The 20,695-nt window shown below is 39.9% G+C and overlaps 1 protein-coding gene across 6 annotated transcripts in view; it reads left to right on the top strand.

Moving 5' to 3' along the window:
* LOC128609093 (coiled-coil domain-containing protein 148-like) overlaps window positions 1-20,695 on the top strand; it is a 99,727-nt gene that overhangs the window by 28,226 nt on the left and 50,806 nt on the right. For all 6 annotated transcript variants that reach the window (XR_008386186.1, XR_008386188.1, XR_008386187.1 and 3 more), the window contains exons 5-8: window positions 3,174-3,268; window positions 5,501-5,646; window positions 15,966-16,061; window positions 18,530-18,717. Coding sequence is in view for 1 of the 6 variants with exons in the window: in XM_053627469.1 (XP_053483444.1) it covers window positions 3,174-3,268; window positions 5,501-5,646; window positions 15,966-16,061; window positions 18,530-18,717 (525 nt within the window). In the remaining 5 variants the exon portion in view is untranslated. The remainder of the gene's footprint in view (window positions 1-3,173; window positions 3,269-5,500; window positions 5,647-15,965; window positions 16,062-18,529; window positions 18,718-20,695) is intronic.

Raw genomic sequence — 20,695 nt, 5'->3', positions numbered from 1 at the left:
AATCTCAACAATTTATTCACAAATCAATTCTGTCCAAAATTTGTTGATTTGATATTTTAATTTTGTGTTTATTCATTCATCTTCAGTAACTAATTCATTCTGATCAGGGTGTCCAACCTCTGGAGCACATGGTGTGAGGTGGGAATACACCCTTGATGGGATGCCAGTCCATCGCAATGGACACACACACACACACACACACACACACACACATTCACAACTAGAGGCAATTTGGCATAATCAGCTCACCTACCAACATGTGTTTGGGAGGTGGGAGGAAACTGGAAAACCTGAAGGAAACCCACACACAGAAAACATGTTAAACTCTGCACAGATAGTAATCAGAGCTCAGGATTGACTCAGATACCATACAACTGTGAGATAGCAGCACTACCTGTTTGCCAATGTTGTGATTGAGATGTTGGTATTGTTCTGAGACGTTAGTATTGGACCTGATACATTGGTATTGGTTTGGTATTCCACGGCAAAGTTTCCAGCCAACTGCATCTCAAAAACCATCCAAAAAACTTGAAACTAGCCCAACAAATTAGGCATTATAAACGTGAGACACACTTTCTTCTTTTTCTTAGCCTTTGCGTGGGAAACAAGTTCACCATGATGCACACGCATACAGCAAACCCTCTTTCCCTCTCCCAATCTTTGCAATATATCTTACAATAGAAATAGTTCATCACTGTACATCACAGCTGCACTGCCTGCACTTTCACTTTGCCTTTATTAGTGGAAATGTTTCAAATTTGATCCCCATTATTTGCTATAAAGCTAGATGAAGATCTTGTTGGCTGCAGAGTATTTGTGTATTGGTGTACTTGGTGTAAATTTGTCAATCCTGTGTAGTGTCTGCTCCTCCTCCTCCACTGAAAGTGTTCATATGGTGAGCATGGGGCAGTGTGATTCCTACCCCAATGGGCTTCTATTAGTGCTCGTTGCAGTTTTGACCACTAAGTGCAAATACTTTATGGAGTTAAATGGACCAGTGAGCATGAAGGAAAGGCAAGCGAATCAACAGATCTGTGAAACTGCAAAAATAATTAGTATTTCAACATCATTTTAAATGCATGCGGTTGTAAATGAGGACTTTATGAAGAATAATTGGTTGAAATGCTGATATGCTGTATATGGTGAGGCTATGCTCCATCTTCCCCTGTGGACAATCCAGCACTGTTTCTCATCTGTATAATGTCAGAGATACAGTTGGGCTGTGTTTGTACTCTAGGAGCCAAGTTTGGATGAATTCACCATCATGATTTCAACTGTGATCTATAGTCTGGATGAAAAAGTCATTCGCTGTCTGGCTTGTAACATTTGTGAGATAAACATATCAGCTGTGAATGAAGGGAGTTGTAGTTTTCACATGGCTATAAACTACAGGATAGTGACATGATAAAATATCCTGTAAAAGGCCCGAGGCTGTCAGATACTTTGCGAGCCAGTCAGATACTTTATTCTCCTTCGGCGCTGCAGCTACCTGGCCACTCAGGCAAAACGGGCAAAGATAAATGAGGTGAAACTCCTGATTGCCTTTTTCTCGCTGGAGGAAAGGAAAAGCTGGGATGAGACGAGGAGAGACGGAGTCAGATAGAGAGACTCGTACCAGCGAGGGGGAGAGAGGAGATAAAGACAGAAAGGAAGAGTAAAGTAAATTCAGGAAGGAAGGAAGGAAGGAAGAAAATGTGATTTTAAGAGGCTTGAAAGAGAAAGGTTCAGCTGGAGCCATTTACAATAGTCTCTCTGCTCACCGGTGTTTATGAGATTCTGTGTTTCCCACACAGGCAATGTGACATTGTGTTTAAAAAGGATGTGTGTGGGAGAGAGACTGATAGAGACAGACAGAGAGAGACATGGGGAGATAGAAGAAAGACCCCCGCAGGTTTATAAAGGTGTGTGATTTGAGAAGGGCAGCCATAGCTCTGGGGTAATGAGCGTGTGTGAGTCAGGCAAGGTTAATGGGGTGCACGCATGTGGGATTCAGTAACGAGCAAACAGCACACACAACACACACACGCACACACACACACACACACACACACACACACACACACACACACACACACACACACACACAAAGCCACCCACAGATCCTGCCATCCAGTTCATTAGCACCATCAGGCAGTATGCACTGGTAGAAAGTTGGATAGTTGTGCTTTTACTCTCACTGACCTGTGAAAATTCTCATTGCCACTGCGTCTGCGTGACTGTAGCCGTTTCTTCACAGAAGCAACACGTCGGCCAAAAAAGTACCAGTTACACAACTTTCTTATTATTATCCATGGAATGGATCGGCCACGACATGTTTCACGTCTGAAGTGTGCTTCTTCAAGGCTACAAGGCTAATGTAGCTTACAAGTAATGGAAACTTATGGCTACATCACAGTTCGGCGTAGTATCTTTCCATTAACATGAACATACGTAACAGTAGAGTAATTCAGTATGGTTAACAATAATATATAAAAGTGAAGCTGGAACCATATTACCATCTGAATCACTAGGAATATATAATCCCACCTCCAAATGTTGGGCCTCATCCCCAAACCAGACAACAAACCATGAGAACAAAAAAGTGACTGGGATTCTGTTTTCAGATCAGTAACGGCCCTTTGTCTATTTTTATAGACAACAGTAAGTCAGAAACCAAATACATCTGTTTGAGATACTAAACAACTCAACATGGATTGAGTCAGACATGAAGAATCTACAACGCTAAACTGGAGGCTATAACCTTCCCTTTATTCATTAGCTACATTAGCCTCACAGCTCAAGTGCAATATAAAAGAAGCAAACTTCAGATAACAAACATGTTTTGGCTCATTGCCAACATCTGTGTGTGTGTATGGGTGGGGGTGGGTGGGGGAGGGCTGCGGATGGGGTAAACAGGAACCATGTGCAAATGTTATTTTTGGTTCAAGTCTTATAGTTCCAATAACAGAGGCTTTCAAAGATGCTGTAAAGATATCCATCAGTACACTCTTACAAAAAAGGGTTCTTCAAGGGTTCTTTAAGAGTTCATTGGATAATTATGGGTTTTTAGATGCAAAAAGGGTTCACCTTGGAAAAGGATCTGATACGGTTCTACACAGAAACTACAACTACACTGAAAGAGAGTCCCAGATGTGAGAGTGTCCGATGTGCTGCGTCTCATTCCCCTGTTTTAGGGAGCGAGTGGAGGCAGACATGAGGAACTTCCTGACTAGAAGCAGACTGGATGAAGGGGAAGATGGAGACCTCTTCACTGATCTGCTGCATGCTGGTAATAAATAATTATCATCAGTTTAATGGAGAACATAACATTAGTATATAACGATGTTAAAAACAGTGCTATTATGCTTTTTTACTCTTTAGAAGCAGATGTTTTGTCATTAGTGTCCTGGAGCGCAATAATGGCATCAGGCAGTGTTTTTTTTTAGCAGGCTAATGTCAGAGCCAGTGTCAGAGTAGATTATATTACTAAAATGTGGCAATGTTGCCTTGGTTAAGTGATTTGCATTTGTATCATTGATAGCATACACAGATATATGTATACTGTAGTCGATTACATCATGCTACGCAGAGCTAGGAATGTTTCTCTGTGTATGAAATGTGAACAGATTCCAAGTGAAAAATGCAAGACTGTAAGTTTATTTGTAAAATTCTGTTCTACTGCTTTAAAGTTATGAAGTACTGACATCAGCGTGGGCATGGATCGTTTGGTCTGAAACATTAGCTAGCTAGATTAGCTTCCTACTATAAGCAATATAATAATCCATATAAGAAACTACAGATTGCAGTATATGATGGACTCAGATAGCGGGGTCGTACTCATAAAAATATCTTCAATTAAAAACTCAAAAGTCTTTTAAAAAAGGAATCTAAACAGATATAAATACACTCACCGTCCACTTTAATAGGAACATCTGTGCACCTGCTCATTTACACAGTTATCCAATCAGCCAATCATGTCGCAGGAGCACGATGCGTAAAATCGTGCCGATACAGGCCAAGAGCTTCAGTTAATGTTCACGTCGAACGTCAGAATGAACAGTATTTTAGGTTTGAGTTTTTCAGAACCTGCTGATCTCCTGGGAATTTCACACACAACAGTCTCTAGAGTTTACACAAAATGGTGCGAAAAACATCCTGTGTGTGGAGGGCCTGCAGGCTGAAACACCTTGTTGATGAGAGGAGAATGACCAGACAGGTTTGAGCCGACAGGAAGTCTATATAGTAACTCAAATAATCACTCTTTACAAACGTGGTGAGCAGAAAAGCATCTCAGAATGTACAACACTTCAAACCTTGACATGGATGGACTACCACTTCAGAAGACCACATCAGGTTCCACTCCTGTCAGCCAAGAGCAAGAATCTGAGGCTATCATGAGCATAGACTTACCAAAACTGGACAGTTGAAGACTGGAAAAAGACCAGGTGATTTTTTCCCCCCACCCAACTGTTTAGATTAGGTCAGTTTAGGTGCCCATGATAGCCTCAGATTCTTGTTCTTGGCTGACAGGAGTGGAACCTGATGTTCTTCTGCTGTTGTAGCTCACCCACATCAAGGCTTGATGTTTTGTGCATGCTGAGATGCTTTTCTTCTCACCGCGGTTGTAAAGAGGGGTTATTTGAGTTGCTATATCCTTCTTGGCAGCTCAACCAATCTCACTATTTTCCTCTAATCTCTCTCTTATCAACATGGCTTCCAACCACAGAACTGTCACTCAATGTTTTTTTTTTTGTTTTTTTTTTGGTGTGTGTGTGTGTTTTGCACAAGGAGATCAGCAGTTTCTGAAATACTCAAACCAGCCCATCTGGCACCAACAATCATGCTATAGTCATAATCACTGAGATCACATTATTTTCCCATTCTGGTGTTTGATGTGAACGTTATCCATAGCTGCTGGCCCGTATCTGCCTGATTTTATGCATTGCGCTGCAACCACATGATTTGCTGATTAGATAATTGCATGAATTTTTAGGTGTACAGGTGTTCCTAAGAAAGTGTCTGGCGAGTGTAGATATGACCAGGAAGCGCACTATTTTGTTTTTAGTAGGAAGTCACCTGAGCAGTAGGTTTTTACTGTCATGTGGGCAAGCTTGTGTAGCAACGAAAAACCACATTCATTAATGTGGAGGTGAACAATGCATTTACAGCATTTATTCATTCATCTTTAGTAATTGCCTGGTCAGGGTGACCAGTGGTTAAACGTAGGCTACAAGTTTGAAATAGAAGCAAGTAAATTCATCAAATATGACAGCTAGGTACAAACAAAAATAATATCTGTGTGAGCTTGATTAATAAACAGTTCCACGTGCATCTCTGTTTTCAAAATAAAACAAAACTTTTCCAGTTTAGGTCACGCCCAATTTAGGTTTCAATCCGAATACAGATACGGATACAAATACAGATAGCGGCATTGAGTTATGCTTCTAATGTGTATGATGTGATTTATATGTGTGTGTGTGTGTGTGTGTGTGTGTGTGTGTGTGTGTGTGTGTGTGTATAGAACTGAGATTGGAGCATGAACGTGAAGCATTTCGCTTGGCCACAGTAGAGCCAGTATGCCAGCTAAGAGAGGACCTGCTCTACAGACTGATGTCACAGCCTCCAGCAGCCATTCAGCATGAAGAGTGGGTGCAAGTCCTTCAGCAGGTACATAAACCAAAACAATCACACTCTTCATATCACCAATACCTCTTCATCTGGTGTATATGCACACTGAATAGACCATATCAGTGAACACTGCTGGTATGTAAATAATCCTCATTAACTTCAGTCCTCTGCATATATTCAATCTATAGCACGCATACACACACACACACACACACATAACACTACTTGCTCTGTGTGTCTGCCTGTTCTCTCCTGATGTCCCAAGCCCTCGTCATCGAAAATTTTCTAATCAATTGTTGGTTAATTGTCAGGCGTGTATGTTTACAAAGTTGCTGAAGAATAAAATTACAAAATGACAGCCATGTAAAACATTAGTGGCATAGTAACCCTCTTAGCTAGAGTAAAAAAAAAAAAAAACCAACACAACCTTTGTTACACTGACAGATAAAAAGATATTGTGCAGATACATTTTGTTTTTGTTTCCCCAGGGTCCAACTAGTGTAAATCAACCCTCAGAGGTTCCTCAATCTTATAACTACATACCTTTCCTAATAAATTTTCTGTTGTACTGATTATTTTGTAGCAATTACTGAATAATAAGTACAAATAATTAGTGGTTAGCATGTTCACCTCACACCTCCAGGTTCGGGGCTTCGATTCCCACCGTGGCCCTGTGTGTGTGGAGTTTGCATGTTCTCCCCGTGCTGCGGGGGTTTCCTCCGGGTACTCCGGTTTCCTCCTCCAGTCCAAAGACATGCATGGTAGGCTGATTGGCATGTCCAAAGTGACCGTAGGGTATGAATGGGTGTGTGAATGTGTATGTGATTGTGCCCTGTGATGGATTGGCACCCTGTCCAGGGTGTACCCCGCCTTGTGCCCGATGCTCCCTGGGATAGGCTCCAGGTTCCCCCGTGACCCTGAAGAGGATAAAGCGGTATAGAAGATGGATGGATGGATGGATGGATGGATGGATGGAAGTACAAATAATAAGCATAACTGAATAGAACCCACCACATAAAAGTCATACCACTGAGGGTATGGCCCAGTGCCTTCCACTAATATTGGCACCCTTGGTAAAAAATTGTCAAAAATTCTTTTGATCTTTTGTTAAAAAAATTCACAAAAATACTCTTCTCTCATGGATATCAAACAATTGCAAACAAAACACAGTTTTATCCCCCAAAAAAACTTTGTTAAATTTTAGTAGGTGTTTGATAAACATGAGAGCAGAGTATTTCAGTGAATGTTTTTTTTTTTTTTTAAACAAAAGATCAAAAGGTTAAACAATAAAGACAAATTTTCACAGCCTTCTCTGCTCATATTTACCAAGGGGGCCAATATTAGTAAAGGGCACTGTATGTCAAGCAACTGTACCCTTAATAGTGTCATTACTGAATAATTCATAGTAGTTATTGATTCATTTTCTGTATATCACAACACTTCCAGATTCTAATTAGACAGATTCATTGCCTATAACAGCAGCTTCGACAGTAGCGCTGGCTGCAAGACAACTCACAGGTTTCTATTAATGTGCTCTTACTAGCATGTTTTCATTTCCATAGTAACAATTCATTCACAGTGACTTGTAATTGTCGGCTTTCTGTAAGGAGATGTCTATTTAGCATGTATGGAATGACCCTGCAGTGGAAAGTCTTCAGGATGGAGGGCTTTGCATATATACGTTAGTAACATGACTTGTCTTTGAAAGAAAAACAAGGTGCTTCCGATTTGCTCTGCGAATGTTCCACAACATTAAACATTACTATGAATGGATCAAATGTTGCTGTGCTATAAGAATAATAAAACACTTCAGGATGTGCTGCTAGTGGAAAATAATCCACTTCACGGTTGTAAGAGGAACTCCGCTTTATATCTGGCACATTCTACCATCCCGTCATTGATTATTTTCTTAGAACAGACACTGAGTGCAGCAGAATTCACAGAGGTATTCATTAAATTGATTCAGAAATATTCCCTTTATACATAGACATAGACATGTACGTACATAGAAATCCCCTCTGACACAAACCCGTAAACAGACGCAAAAGGAGCTTGAGATATTCTGATTAAAGCCATGTTGCAGTGTGTCTACAGTGATAATAAAAAAAACTCAATTATATGCAAATTTGACCTTTCAGAACGCTGTTCAATATGGCACTTGGAAATGCACTGACGTATCAAGTGAAAAGCTAATTAAAAGTGGTTATTATCTCAATATTTAGATATGGGACTGTACACAGAGAGTCAAATAGCTCATTGGTAACAGAATGCAGCCAGCAGATGGACGAACGTCAGTTAAAATCCCAAGTCTGAGAGCGTTTCTGTGGTCAGTGACGGAGACGTGAACTGGAAAATGAATAGCACCATCATGCTGCTGTTATGCTCTTGGGAAATACCCAGGCAGTGTTATGTCTTTACTGAATGAACAGATCTGTCCTTAAGGTTAAGGATTTGAGAGTTTCATGAATCACTTTATTTGCTGAGTATACTGATATGGACAAGACATTGGACAAGACATTTATCTTGGTGCTGGGGTTAGAAAAAAAGCCTGGATGTACACGGAATAATGTATAATAAAATGTTGAGTGTTGCTGCAAAGGCTCGTTTTTTAAATACTGATCAGATAAAACTATCTGTATTTTTCCCTTTATAACTTGATGCAACAAGATCATGGGCAGAAATTGTGGACCTTTTTAATGTTGATTAAAACGATGATAAACCAAATCAGCGTAACACACTTGGAGGAAAGGCCTCTTCTGCATACATGAGATTACAGGCAGCCATGATCGTTTAGTGTCACTGTGACTGACAGGAGAGAGAGAGAGAGCGAGAGAGAGAGTATGCCATCCCTCCTACTCAAATAGCATGTTCAATTTTTCTCTCTTTGCTCCCAAGCACGGATTTTTGTTGCATTGAATGGCCGAATGATTTTTCTATTGCACCACTGTGGATCCGTTAAAGCATGTTTTTAGAGCAAATTAACAAATTGTGTATCTACAGTGCTGTGAAAAATTATTTGCCACATCCTAATTTCTTCTGTTTTTGTGTATATGTCATACTGAACAGTTTTAGATCTTCAAATGAAGTACAACGTTAAACAAAGTTGCCTTTGTTTGTTTTTATTTATTTATTTACTTATTTATTTATTTATTATACGGTTATTTATTTATTTATTTATTGGAGCAGAAAAAGTTATCCAACACCTATCACCCACGTGAAAAACTAACTGCCCCCTTAAACTTAAAATCTGGTTGTGAATCCTTTAGCGTCAATAACTGCAACCAAACGCTTCGAACAACTGAAGATCAGTCTTTCACTTACTTCTAGGACTAGGATTTACTCCTATGCTTTGGATCATTGTTTTGCTGCATAATCCAGTCGCACGTGAGTTTCAGTTTACGGACTGAAGACCGGACATTCTTCTTTAGGATTTTCTGGTAGAGAGCAGAATTCATGTTTCCCTCAATTACTGCAAGTTGCCCAGTCCCTGAACCAGTAAAGCATCCCCACACCATCACACTTCCACCACCATGCTTGACCGTGGGTATGATGTTCTTTTTGTGTGATTTGGTGTTTGGTTTACACCAGATGTAACGGGACCCCTGTCTTCCAAACAGTTCCACTCATCAGTTCGACTCATCAGTCCACAGAACGTTCTCCCAAATGATTGCAGATCATCAAGGTGTGTTTTGGCAAAATTCAGATGAGCTTTAATGTTCTTCTGGGTTAGCAGTGGTTTTCACCTCGCCACTCTTCCATGGATGACATTTTTGCCCAGTGTCTTTCTGATAGTGGAGTCATGAACATTGACCTTTATTAATGCAAGAGAGGAATAGCTTTGTAACTTGTCCCAGACTGATGTGTTTCAATCACCTTCTTCCTCATGATTTCTGGAATTTCTTTCAATTTTTGGCATACTGTGTTACTGGGTAAGACCTTTTTAGCAACTTGTTGAAAAAGTTTAAGTGTTGATTTGATTGAACAGGGCTGACAGTAATCAGGTCTAGTCCAACTGAACCCCATAATGAATGCCGTTTCATAGATTTTGGGAATTAAATCTATGGGGGCAAATACTGTCACGTAATGCTGGATGAGACAGAAGCAATTGCAGGTACGGCGGTTTAATCAGCAAACAAATCCGAAGGTATAGCCAGAAATCGAAACACAAAACAGGCAAGGGTCACACGATCAGGCAAACAGTACAAAACAGGCAAGGCAGAGAACCAAGGTCAATAGAGTAAACAAAGCCGAAACCAGAATAACAACACAAAACCAAGGCTTGGTAAACAACAGAGACAAATGATAACTGAGCGTAATACTTCACGAAGAACTAGCTAATGAGTAGTCTCTTTTATGCGTGGTGTGATTGTGAGTGTAATTGGGAAGAGCTGCGTTTGTTTAGTCCTCAGGAGCAGGTGACATGTCTGTGTGTAGCTTTGGGAGCTGTAGTCGTCAGCCATGTTTGTAGCTTGCGCTGCATTCTGGGAAATGAAGTCACTAGTTTGCCATGACATGGCAAATACATTTTCATGGCATACATGGCAATACATGGCAATACAAATACATTTCACATATTTTGTGTTTACTCGGGCTACCTTAGTTTTATCTTAGATTTTGTTTTAATTTATGAAACAATTTAGTATGAGATGTAGACAAAAACAGAAGAAATCAGGGAACCCGTTTAGGAACTGAAGAATCCTTAACCATTTGATGTGTTTAAGTTTAGTGATACCATAGAAGAACCATTTCCTGGTTCCTAAGAGTCTCACAATGCAGCAATGAACTACAGATCAGTTCCCATCGTAAAGAACTTTCCACACGATGAAAGACAATGTGTCCAGTGTTTGAGCGTGTTCAGCTGCTCTCTATTGTAGCATGAGCAGCAGATTAAAAAAAGATGTGTCTTCGTGTGTCTTGAGCAAGCACATGCTAGGTGAAGATAAGCACGTGCTCCGAGACACATGAAACCAGTCATTACATCTTCTCAGCACTTCTTTAGTGTCCCCAGTAAGTAGCTGTTAAATGATAGGTGAGTGCTAGCTAGCAGGTGAGAATTGGTAAATGATCAGACGGGGTCGAAATAAACCAAAAACAAAAAACACAGTAATTCAGTTTAAGAGCTAGATATGGCTGATGAGCTATAGGTTCCCAATCCCTGGCCCACGGGAGGCTATCTATGGTGAGAAAATGCCAATTATCTTTATGTTGTTGAACAAAAATGGGTCCTTTGGCAGCAAAATGAAGAAGGCAGTAATGTAAGAAAGTAAAAGTAGCTGAACTGATGGAACGTGTAGTATGCTCTCGGTAACAGTCACGGTCCTCTGGTTTTGATGGGAGGCAGGGGAGTGTGTTGTGCATTACAAATACCTTCACATTGTAAGAATATAAATGGATAGCTCTGACATAAAGCGTGTATTTTTGCAGCGCACACACACGCACACACACACACACATGCTGCGGTGAGTCATTCTTTGAGATTCAATGTTCCCATTTGTTTTTGAGCAATAACAGATTCATGTGGATCTATTGGTTTTGTCCTGAATGTAAGTAATTAGATCAATTTTTAAAACGCAGCCTCACACATATACACACAGGGAAAATGGGAAACAGTCACTCTCTCAGCCTACTTTTCTCTGTGGTGTTCCACTGCATAAAAATGACCCATTAGCAGGCCTTATCACCTCACTGCTAACATTTTTAACACACCTTTCCCCACATTACATAACTGCAGCTCTGAATGGAATGATATGCTATTTGCCTGGGTATGATTATTAAATTCCTCACCTCTATTGCAGTAATGATGAGAAAAGGGGACAGGGTTCATATTCAATATGTTAATGGCTTTGGTGATACATACATGCTGTTGGAGAGGGCACACTCTCTGAGACATGAGATATGAGTCATGTAATCATCTGGCCCTCTCGTTCGTCTCATTCAGTGCACCGTAAAAATGAAAGCAACATCTTCTCTCTCTCTGTTCTCTCTCATTCAATATCCTGTGTTATGGATTTTTAAGCAGATCTACTTCATTCCAACCTGTACAGAATTGTCTTTGAAGATAAATCTTAAAGTGGTAGAAAGCCTGGCTGGACAGGAGGACGCAGGTTTTATTCTATAGAACCTTTCACGCTGATAGGAAGTGCTTTCGAATATTGATAGATTTCACTTTGAAATGGGGGCAAACCCAGAAAGAAATAATCCAAAAATGTGGAGCTGCATAGGCATTTCTTTAATAAATAAAATCATATTATTGTTACCAACTGTCACATTATTTAATGCAATGGAGGTTAGGATGGATGCAAGTGCAGATAAGAGCTTTTATTATAGAGAGGCAGGCAGACAAATCCAAATCATGAGACAATAGCATGGTCAAAAACAGGCAATTGGTCAGGCGAACGGCAAACGGGCATAAACAAGGCAAAACAGGAATCGAGAACAAGGGCGAGAACAAGATCAAAACAATAACTCATGAACTGAGAAACAAACGCTTGGTATATGGAAAACTCACATAATATTTTGCAAAGTGCAAAGAGACATGAGGGGTTTAAATGACAAATGTAATCAAGGGTGAACACAAAACAGCTGAGTCTAATGATGACACACGGGAAACAACCAATGACAATACAGGGGCGGAGACAGGACATAAACCATAACAAATGCACATGTTGAAAGTGAACAAAGTCAGTGTCACCAAAAACCTAAAAGCGTGCACTCGCTTTGAGCTCGTGCTTTGAGCTCACGCTGCGGGTTTCCGAGCACAAAGCATGCTACAGCACTAGCTCGAGGAGAAATCGTGACAGAACCCCACCCCCCAAGGCGCTCCTCCCGGAGCACTAGAACACACTTCCCTCCCCTGACAGTCCTGGCCCTCTGGGCAAAAAGTCTTCAGTTGAACAGGGAGTCTGAGAGGCATCCTCAGCTGAGCAGGGATTTTGAGCGGTGTCCTCAGCTGAGCAGGAATGCAGAGCGATGTCCTCAGTGGAGCAGGAAGGCAGAGCGACGTCCTCATCGGGGCAGGGAGGCTGAGCGGCGTCCTCACCTGTACGGGAATGCTGAGCGGCATCCTCAGTCATGCAGAGAGGCTGAGCATCATTCTCCATCAACTCTGCAGGCTGAACTCGGTTGGCTGTGTCACCAGACTGAGGTGTACGCAGAGCTTGGTTGGCTGTGTCATCAGACTCCAGCATGATCATAACTTGGTTGGCCGTGTCAGCAGACTCGGGCGTGAGCAGAACTTGGTTGGTCGTGCCAGCAGACTCGGGCATGAGCAGAACTTGGTTGGCCGGGTCAGCAGAGTCGGGCGTGAGCAGAACTTGGTTGTCCGTGTCAGCGACCTGGGACAGGTTTGACCACCTCGTGGGTCTCAGGTTGGCGCTCTGGTGTGGGGGCCTCCCTCTTTGCCTGCATATAATAGGTGGTGAACAGCAGGGCAGGTTTATTTGCCAGGCTGGCCCCCCCAAAAGATGTTCCAGATCGGCCTTAGATGCTGGACTCCCGAATGCCGTCACAAATCTTCCCACAAACTGGGTTACATTCCCAAGTTCCCTGGCTCCCTTGGCCACTAGGAGCTGCACCCACTGGTGGGCTGGTCCAAAGAACCGGGACCACATGAACTTGAGCAATTGCTTCTCCTCCGGCTTGGGGTCTGCTAGACTCGCAAAATTAAACTGGCAGTCCACAAGAAAATATTCAGGATTGCCAAAAAATCCATCGTAAGGATCTGGGAGCTCCATAGCAGTCCACTGAGGAAACTGGATCGAATCCAAGGCTGGCACAGTTTCCTTGGCTTCCCTGGCACGATGTCTCCTCCGTCTTTCTGCTGCATCCATGGTGAGGCGAAGTATTCTGTCACGTAATTAAACTAATGGAGGTTAGGATAGATGCAAGTACAGCTAAGAGCTTTTATTAAAGAGAGGCTGGCAGACAAACCCAAATCATGAGACAATAGCGCGGTCAAAAAACAGGCAATTGGTCAGGCAATTGGCAAACAGGCATAAACGAGGCAAAACAAGAATCGAGAACGAGGGCGAGAACAAGATCAAAACAATAACACGTGAACTGAGAAACAAACGCTTGGTGTATGGAAAACTCATGTAATTCTTCGCTAAGTCCAAAGAGACATGAGGGGTTTAAATGACACACATGATTTTTCCACCACCATGCTTGACCATAGGTTTGATGTTCTTTTTGTGTGATTTGGTGTTTGGTTTACACCAGATGTAACAGGACCCCTGTCTTCCAAACAGTTCCACTTTCGACTAATCAGTCCACAGAACATTCTCCCAAAAGGTTTGAGGATCATCAAGGTGTGTTTTGGCAAAATTCAGACGAGCCTTAATGTTCTTCTGGGTTAGCAGTGGTTTTCATCTCACTACTCTTCCATGGATGACCTTTTTGCCCGGTGTCTTTCTAAGAGTGGAGTCTTGAACAGTGACCTTTATTGATGCAAGACAGACCTGTAGGTCAGTAACTGCTTTATCCTATCCAGGTTCACTGTGGTGTAAATGGTTTTGATATTGATAAATAAAACCATTTAAGATCATTAGAAAATATTGCAGGCAGGTGTAAATAAAAATAATGACTGCAGACACAATTGGTCAGAATTCCTATCAGTGTTGGATTAAAAACACGCCTCTAGTGCTCTACGCTTTATCTGTTCTACAAATGCAGTCCATCATATCTATGTGTATAATATATAGCACTTGTAGATATTTTCACTATAAATACATTTCACAACAGTTGCGTAGCCAGGATTTAATTTCACAGTTGGTGTGAGGAAACATCCATCCATCCATCCATCTTCTATACCGCTTTATCCTTTTCAGGGTCACGGGGAAACCTGGAGCCTATCCCAGGGAGCATCGGGCACAAGGCGGGGTACACCCTGGACAGGGTGCCAATCCATCGCAGGGCATGCTAAATGAAATCACAACATGATCTATACAGTTATATTGATAAGTGTGACATGCTCATGCATTTTGACTGGATGTGACACAGTAGTAGAAACGGTGATGACATGAATTTGTTATTTAATCATTTAAGGCATGAGCTACCATTGCTATAATGTTGTCATCAAATACAGTTATGACAGTTTCGCTGAAAATGATTCAGATAAAATGCTAGTAATGTAGGTAAATGACTTTGAATTGTATGAAACCATTGAATGGTATGTATTTCTCTCCTTTTACGTATCTCTTTCCGCTGTCACTTCGGTAACTTTATGCTGTGCTAGCTGGCTACTAGCTTTCAAATTGAAACGGGAAAAATGAATGATTTGTTCATTCTGTTTCTCGCCATACCAGCTGGTAGGCAATAAAATCTGATTAAAACACTAAAGAATGTGTTCGTTTGATGTTTGGGAAGGTTAAATATGACATTGTAACAATGACAAGAATTGAGTTGATCTTACATGAACATCATTATAGCCCAATTACTGCACAGTAATATTATTTGACACAACATATTTGCATGGTAATTGTGCTATAAGGATGTTCATGGATATATAAACTGCACTGGAGTGTATATTATACAGTTCACTGTTTTGAGAAGGAAAATATACAGTACATCACTCATATCACTAACCTTAGCTGTCTAGATTGTTGCTAAGAAAAGGCGAATATGGAAGTGGCCATGTTTTTCGAACTTTGTATCTTGATTGCACAGATTTCGAAAAAGACATAATTACATATTCAGAATTCTGAGTTAGATGCAGCATAAGCATCTTGAGCTGGAAAAAACTCAGGGTTCAAACCCACAATCCACCCCCCTCTGTTACACAGTTAAGAACATGGTCTTTAATAGTACACAGGTATTGTTTGTGCGATTTCAGACACAGCTCCTGATTCTTACAAAATGAAACACTGTTAAAGTGCTTTATCACGCAATGAAACAAACAAGGAAACCGATAATGGAAACGGAAATTACGGTAGACACATTTAAATAATTTCTATAACTTGATATTTTCTTAACGTGATATGACTCATCTTGCTTAATAGCCATATAGATTAAAAAAAAGAGAGAAGTTGAGCTAGTAATGATAAACGGAGATGGAAAAGTAAACGTACAGTAGGTGGAAGCGCCGGATGTGGAGTTCTCAACTGTCTAAATCTGTTTGTTGAATGTATATTTAAAGTAATTTCATGACTGTGAGAAATAACAGGCAGACTTTTGAAACTTTGGTACAGTGACTCTCAGTAAATGATCACAATCTTTTCATTTAAATTCTCCTGGTACCTACGGTGTATTTAAGACCGTATAAATGATGCCTTCTGCACGTTTTTACGCAACCCCGTGACTTGTATCTGTGCCTCCTTCCTCTGTTTATCCTTACCTCTCTCTCTGTCTGGCTCTCTTCCCAGGTGATATCTGTGAAGGAACAGCAGCAGGCTGTGATGGACAGACTGCAGGATGAGTGTGTCGCTCTCGAGCAGGAGCTAAGCGCTGCTGGACTGGAGGTATTAATCACTCTGGCACTGTTCGGCGCTGCATATTTCAGCAGGCTGTTGCTGAAGCTATTTTCATCAGCATTTATTTTTGTATAATGGTGGTGAGGGGAGGAAAATCATCCTGTGCTAGTCACTATAGGAATTATAGCTGTGCAATGATTTAAAGACTGTTATGTATGCCTTTAGGCAAAAGACTGTTTTGATGTAATATGATGTGATTTTTTCAAATTTACCTAACAACCGGCCTGTGTTGCGATAATGGTTATACTGTAGTGTGGTAGTGAGGACTATGTATGGAATAAAGTATAATGCTGTGGAAATGTGGAAAATAATCAGTGATGGGGTGACGTTATCCTGTACCACTCAAATACTTACTGATGCTTTTTATTCCTCATACACCACAGCAATTTGCCACCAGTTAGTCATTTTTATTTATTAAAGATCATCATACTTTTTATCCGTTTATAATTACATTTAAACTTGTGGATTGTCTATGAAACAAGTTATCACTTACGTATGATATGATAGTATAAAAGTAAAAACAGTTGCTCCCTCACTTTCTAGTCAAAAAGGAAAGAAAAATGCAGATGGTTATTAAAAAAAAAACTACATTGTCCTCCATTCTGAAGATTTACCGTCGCATAAAACCTTTGATTGTTACAAAGTACTGACACTGGACACTCCTTCCGTAAATGTTCAATAAAATCTGCATATTTTATTTATGTTTCACCATATCACACACATTATTAAACAACAACACATTTTTAATCCTTTTATAATTCAGCTTAAATGATGCATAAATGATATATTATATGCGTTTATAACATATTAGAACAAGCTGCTGTTATGAAAAATTAATCAACACCTTCCGACCAATCAGATTTAAGAATTCAACAGCGCTGTGGTATATATTATTATATACAGTGCTCTCCACTAATATTGGCACCCTTGGTAAATATGAGCAAAGAAGGCTGTGAAAAATGGTCTTTATTGTTAAACTTTTGATCTTTTGTTAAAAAAAATTACAAAATATATATTCAAATATATGAATACATAGGGGTGCCAATAATTGTTGCACACCTATATTTAACTAAGATATATATATATATATATATATATATATATATATATATATATATATATATATATATATATATATATTGGATAAACCTGGGTTTTGTTTGCAATTGTTTGATATCCATGAGAGTATTTTTGTGAAAGGTTAAACAATAAAGACAATTTTTCACAGCCTTCTTTGCTCATATTTACCAAGGGTGCCAATATTAGTGGAGGGCACTGTATATATCACTATACACTAGCAGGCAAACATTTGGACATACATAGAAGGTCTTCATGTTTTACTTTTTTTACAACCCCAATTTTGAAAAAAGTTGGGACAGTATAGAAAATACTAATAAAACAAAGAGGAGTGATTTGTAAATGTACTTTGTCTTGTATTTAAACAAAAAACGTATAAAGACAGGGTATTTGATGTTTTACCTGATCAACTGCATAGTTTTTTGAAGATAAATGTTTATTTTGGAATTGATGCCTGCAACACGTTCCAAAAAAGTTGGGACGGGGCAATATAGGACTAATAGCGATGTGACAAGTTGGAATAAGATGGTGCTGTGAAACTGTTAAACAAATCAAACGTGTTTTATACTTGAAATGAACAGTATTGCTGATAAAGCTTTGCACACTCTTGGTCTCTTCGTGAGGGAGCTTTATCCAGGATTTTTATTTATTTATTTTATACTTTTTTTTTCTTTTTTTTTTTTACTTCCCAGAGCACTTTTTGGGTTAGAAGCTACTTGTGTGGGGATTTAAATTTGAAGTAAAAATCTGCTTATTTGAAAATAAAATTTGGCAATAACTTCACTATTTACGTTTGACTTGGAAACAAATTTGAACCAAAAACCTTTTCCAGAATGTCTTTAAGACAAAAATAAATGTTCAATTTATTCAACCTTTTGAGGTTTAGTGTACAATAGACATAAAATCGAAACAGCAACAAGAAAAACCCTATCCTTGTGTACGTGTAGTTGCATTAGCATTTTAGCTAAACCTCAAGCAACAAGTGGTCTCATATTTCATATATTATGGTATACAGTATATGGGTTAATATGTAGACAATCATCAGGCAAATTTGTAATTTACTCTAAGTATATACTGTATTTGACAACTGAAACTGGAGCATGTTGCTGATAGAGGAGCATAAAATGTGTGAATTAAAAATCAATACATTTAAGATTGTGTAAAATACATCAGGAAAAACTGCATATATTCACATATATTACATATAGTGGTAAATATATTACATGGTATATTGCTGGACTCAGTTGTGGCACTAATGAAGTTTAAATTATAATAAGTCACTCCAAATGTTCAGAAACCTTTGACTGTCAGTGCATATATTTATTAGATTGATCAGATTTGATTGCCTGCTTGAACATGTAGTTACTGCACTGCTGTAGGAGCGACTGGATACTGCTGCAGTGGAGGAGTATGTTGGTGTTCTGGAGCAGATACCAGAGGAGATCCTGACCGCACACTGCCCTTACCCCGAGGCCAAAGAATCCATCATCAGGGCCTTCATCAACATGTCAGAAAAATACTCACAGCGCCTAAAGACGGCACGCAGCAGGTTGCTGGGCCTGGACAGGTGATACACAAGCGCAAATACATATACATACATTACACATGGAGAAAACTGCACACTGAAAATCAAACTGTGGATATTATATATTATATTACTATTATATTACTATTATTTTACAAAAGGTGCTATTGAAATAAACCCAACAAAGATTCTATGAATATGCAACAGAAACACACCAATCCTGCACAAGCCCAGCCTTTCCCCCTGGTAAACTGTCACTATATGAGCAGAATTTGCATACTAGAATGTGATTGGCTCTTATATTTTATGATGCAATAACACTTTCCATCCACATATTCAATACTTATAAGGATGCAGCTACAGTGACTTTGACCCTTCTGTCCGTTCAGATGGATTTCTACTGAAAAGACTGAATCACAATAAACATCTTTTACAAAGTCTAGGGTGACTTTATAGCATGCAGGTCTATGACCGTTTTTGCTGGATAAAAGGATTTGTCCTTGAGATGACAGATTTAAGACAGCTTGATGAATCATGAATAAGTCTATTTGCTGAGTATACTGACATGAACAAGAATCTTGTCTTGGTGCTGATGTCATATCAAACACTGGCTGTTCATAGAGAGCAGAATGAAATACAACCACTATACAACCATGTAAAAAATACAAATAAAATGAGATTCAAATGGACGTGATTGAAAGCAAACACGAATCGCATTTCCGGGAAAGTTGGGATATTTGGGGTTTGCATTAAAAAACAAACTGTTAAACGACTGTATCAGACTTGCAAACCTTTATGCATTTTGTGTAGGAGCTCCGTATATTAACATCAATGGAATGCAGAAATATATTCCCCCCATAAAAAGAACAGATGAGCCAATCGACATATGAGTCTGGTATGATTGACAATTTCACAAGCCAACTTTTTGAACTGCTCACTCTCGGAGGAAAGCGTTATGTGCCCTCTTTCACATACAGTACTGGGTAAAAGTTTTAGGCAGCCTATTTTTTTTGTATAAACTTTGTTATAGATTTTTTTATTTGATGACTTCTACATTATCGAGTCAGTACAAAAACATTTTAGATTCCCAAACATTAGTTTTCTAACACAAAATGAAATGTTACAGAAAAGTGTTTGTATGTCAGTAAAGAAAGCAGCAAATTAAGTGGTAAGAGACACTTTTCAGACAAAAAACACAATGAAGGCTGCTGGGTTTTGCTGCAAAAATAAGAAGCGAGTGCGACATTAAAAGTCTCCAGAGGAACCGTGTCTGGTTCTGCAAGACGCTCAATAACACTTCCAGCTCATTTCCTTATAAAACTGCACACATTGTACCGGAGACTACTATTTTTATTTGTTTTTTTTTCTCACACCAAATATTGACTTTGTTTCATTTACTACAGTTTACTGCTCGTTACGGTATTTTCTTTTAATGTAGAAATATTTAATTTCATGGGCACACGGTGGCTTAGTGGTTAGCACGTTCTCCAGGGTCTGGGGTTCGAGTCCCGCCGGCACCACGTGTGTGTGGAGTTTGTATGTTCTCCCCGTGCTGCGGGGGTTTCCTCCGGGTACTCCGGTTTCCTCCCCCAGTCCAAAGACATGCATGGTAGGCTGATTGGCGTGTCTAAATTGTCCGTAGTGTATGAATGGGTGTATGAATGTGTATGTGATTGTGCCCTGCGATGGATTGACACCCTGTCCAGGGTGTACCCCGCCTTGTGCCCGATGCTCCCTGGGATAGGCTCCAGGTTCCCCCGTAACCCTGAAAAGGAGTAAGCGGTAGAAGATGGATGGATGGATGGATGGATTTAATTTCATTATTTTGAAGGCATCTTTGCTCTACAGAATTTCCTTGCATGCGCCTAAAACCTTTGTACAGTACTGTATATGACCTCACAGATGCCCATGACTAGTTAATGTCATTGTGATTGACAGGGAAGAGAGAGTATATCATTCCTCCTACCCTGAGAGCATGGCCACTTTTGTTCTTTTAGACTCCCAGCCACAGACGACCGTG

The sequence above is a fragment of the Ictalurus furcatus genome, chromosome 6 (assembly GCF_023375685.1).
Source record: "Ictalurus furcatus strain D&B chromosome 6, Billie_1.0, whole genome shotgun sequence".
Taxonomy (NCBI): domain Eukaryota; kingdom Metazoa; phylum Chordata; class Actinopteri; order Siluriformes; family Ictaluridae; genus Ictalurus; species Ictalurus furcatus.
This window is presented reverse-complemented; position numbering and strand designations above follow the sequence as displayed.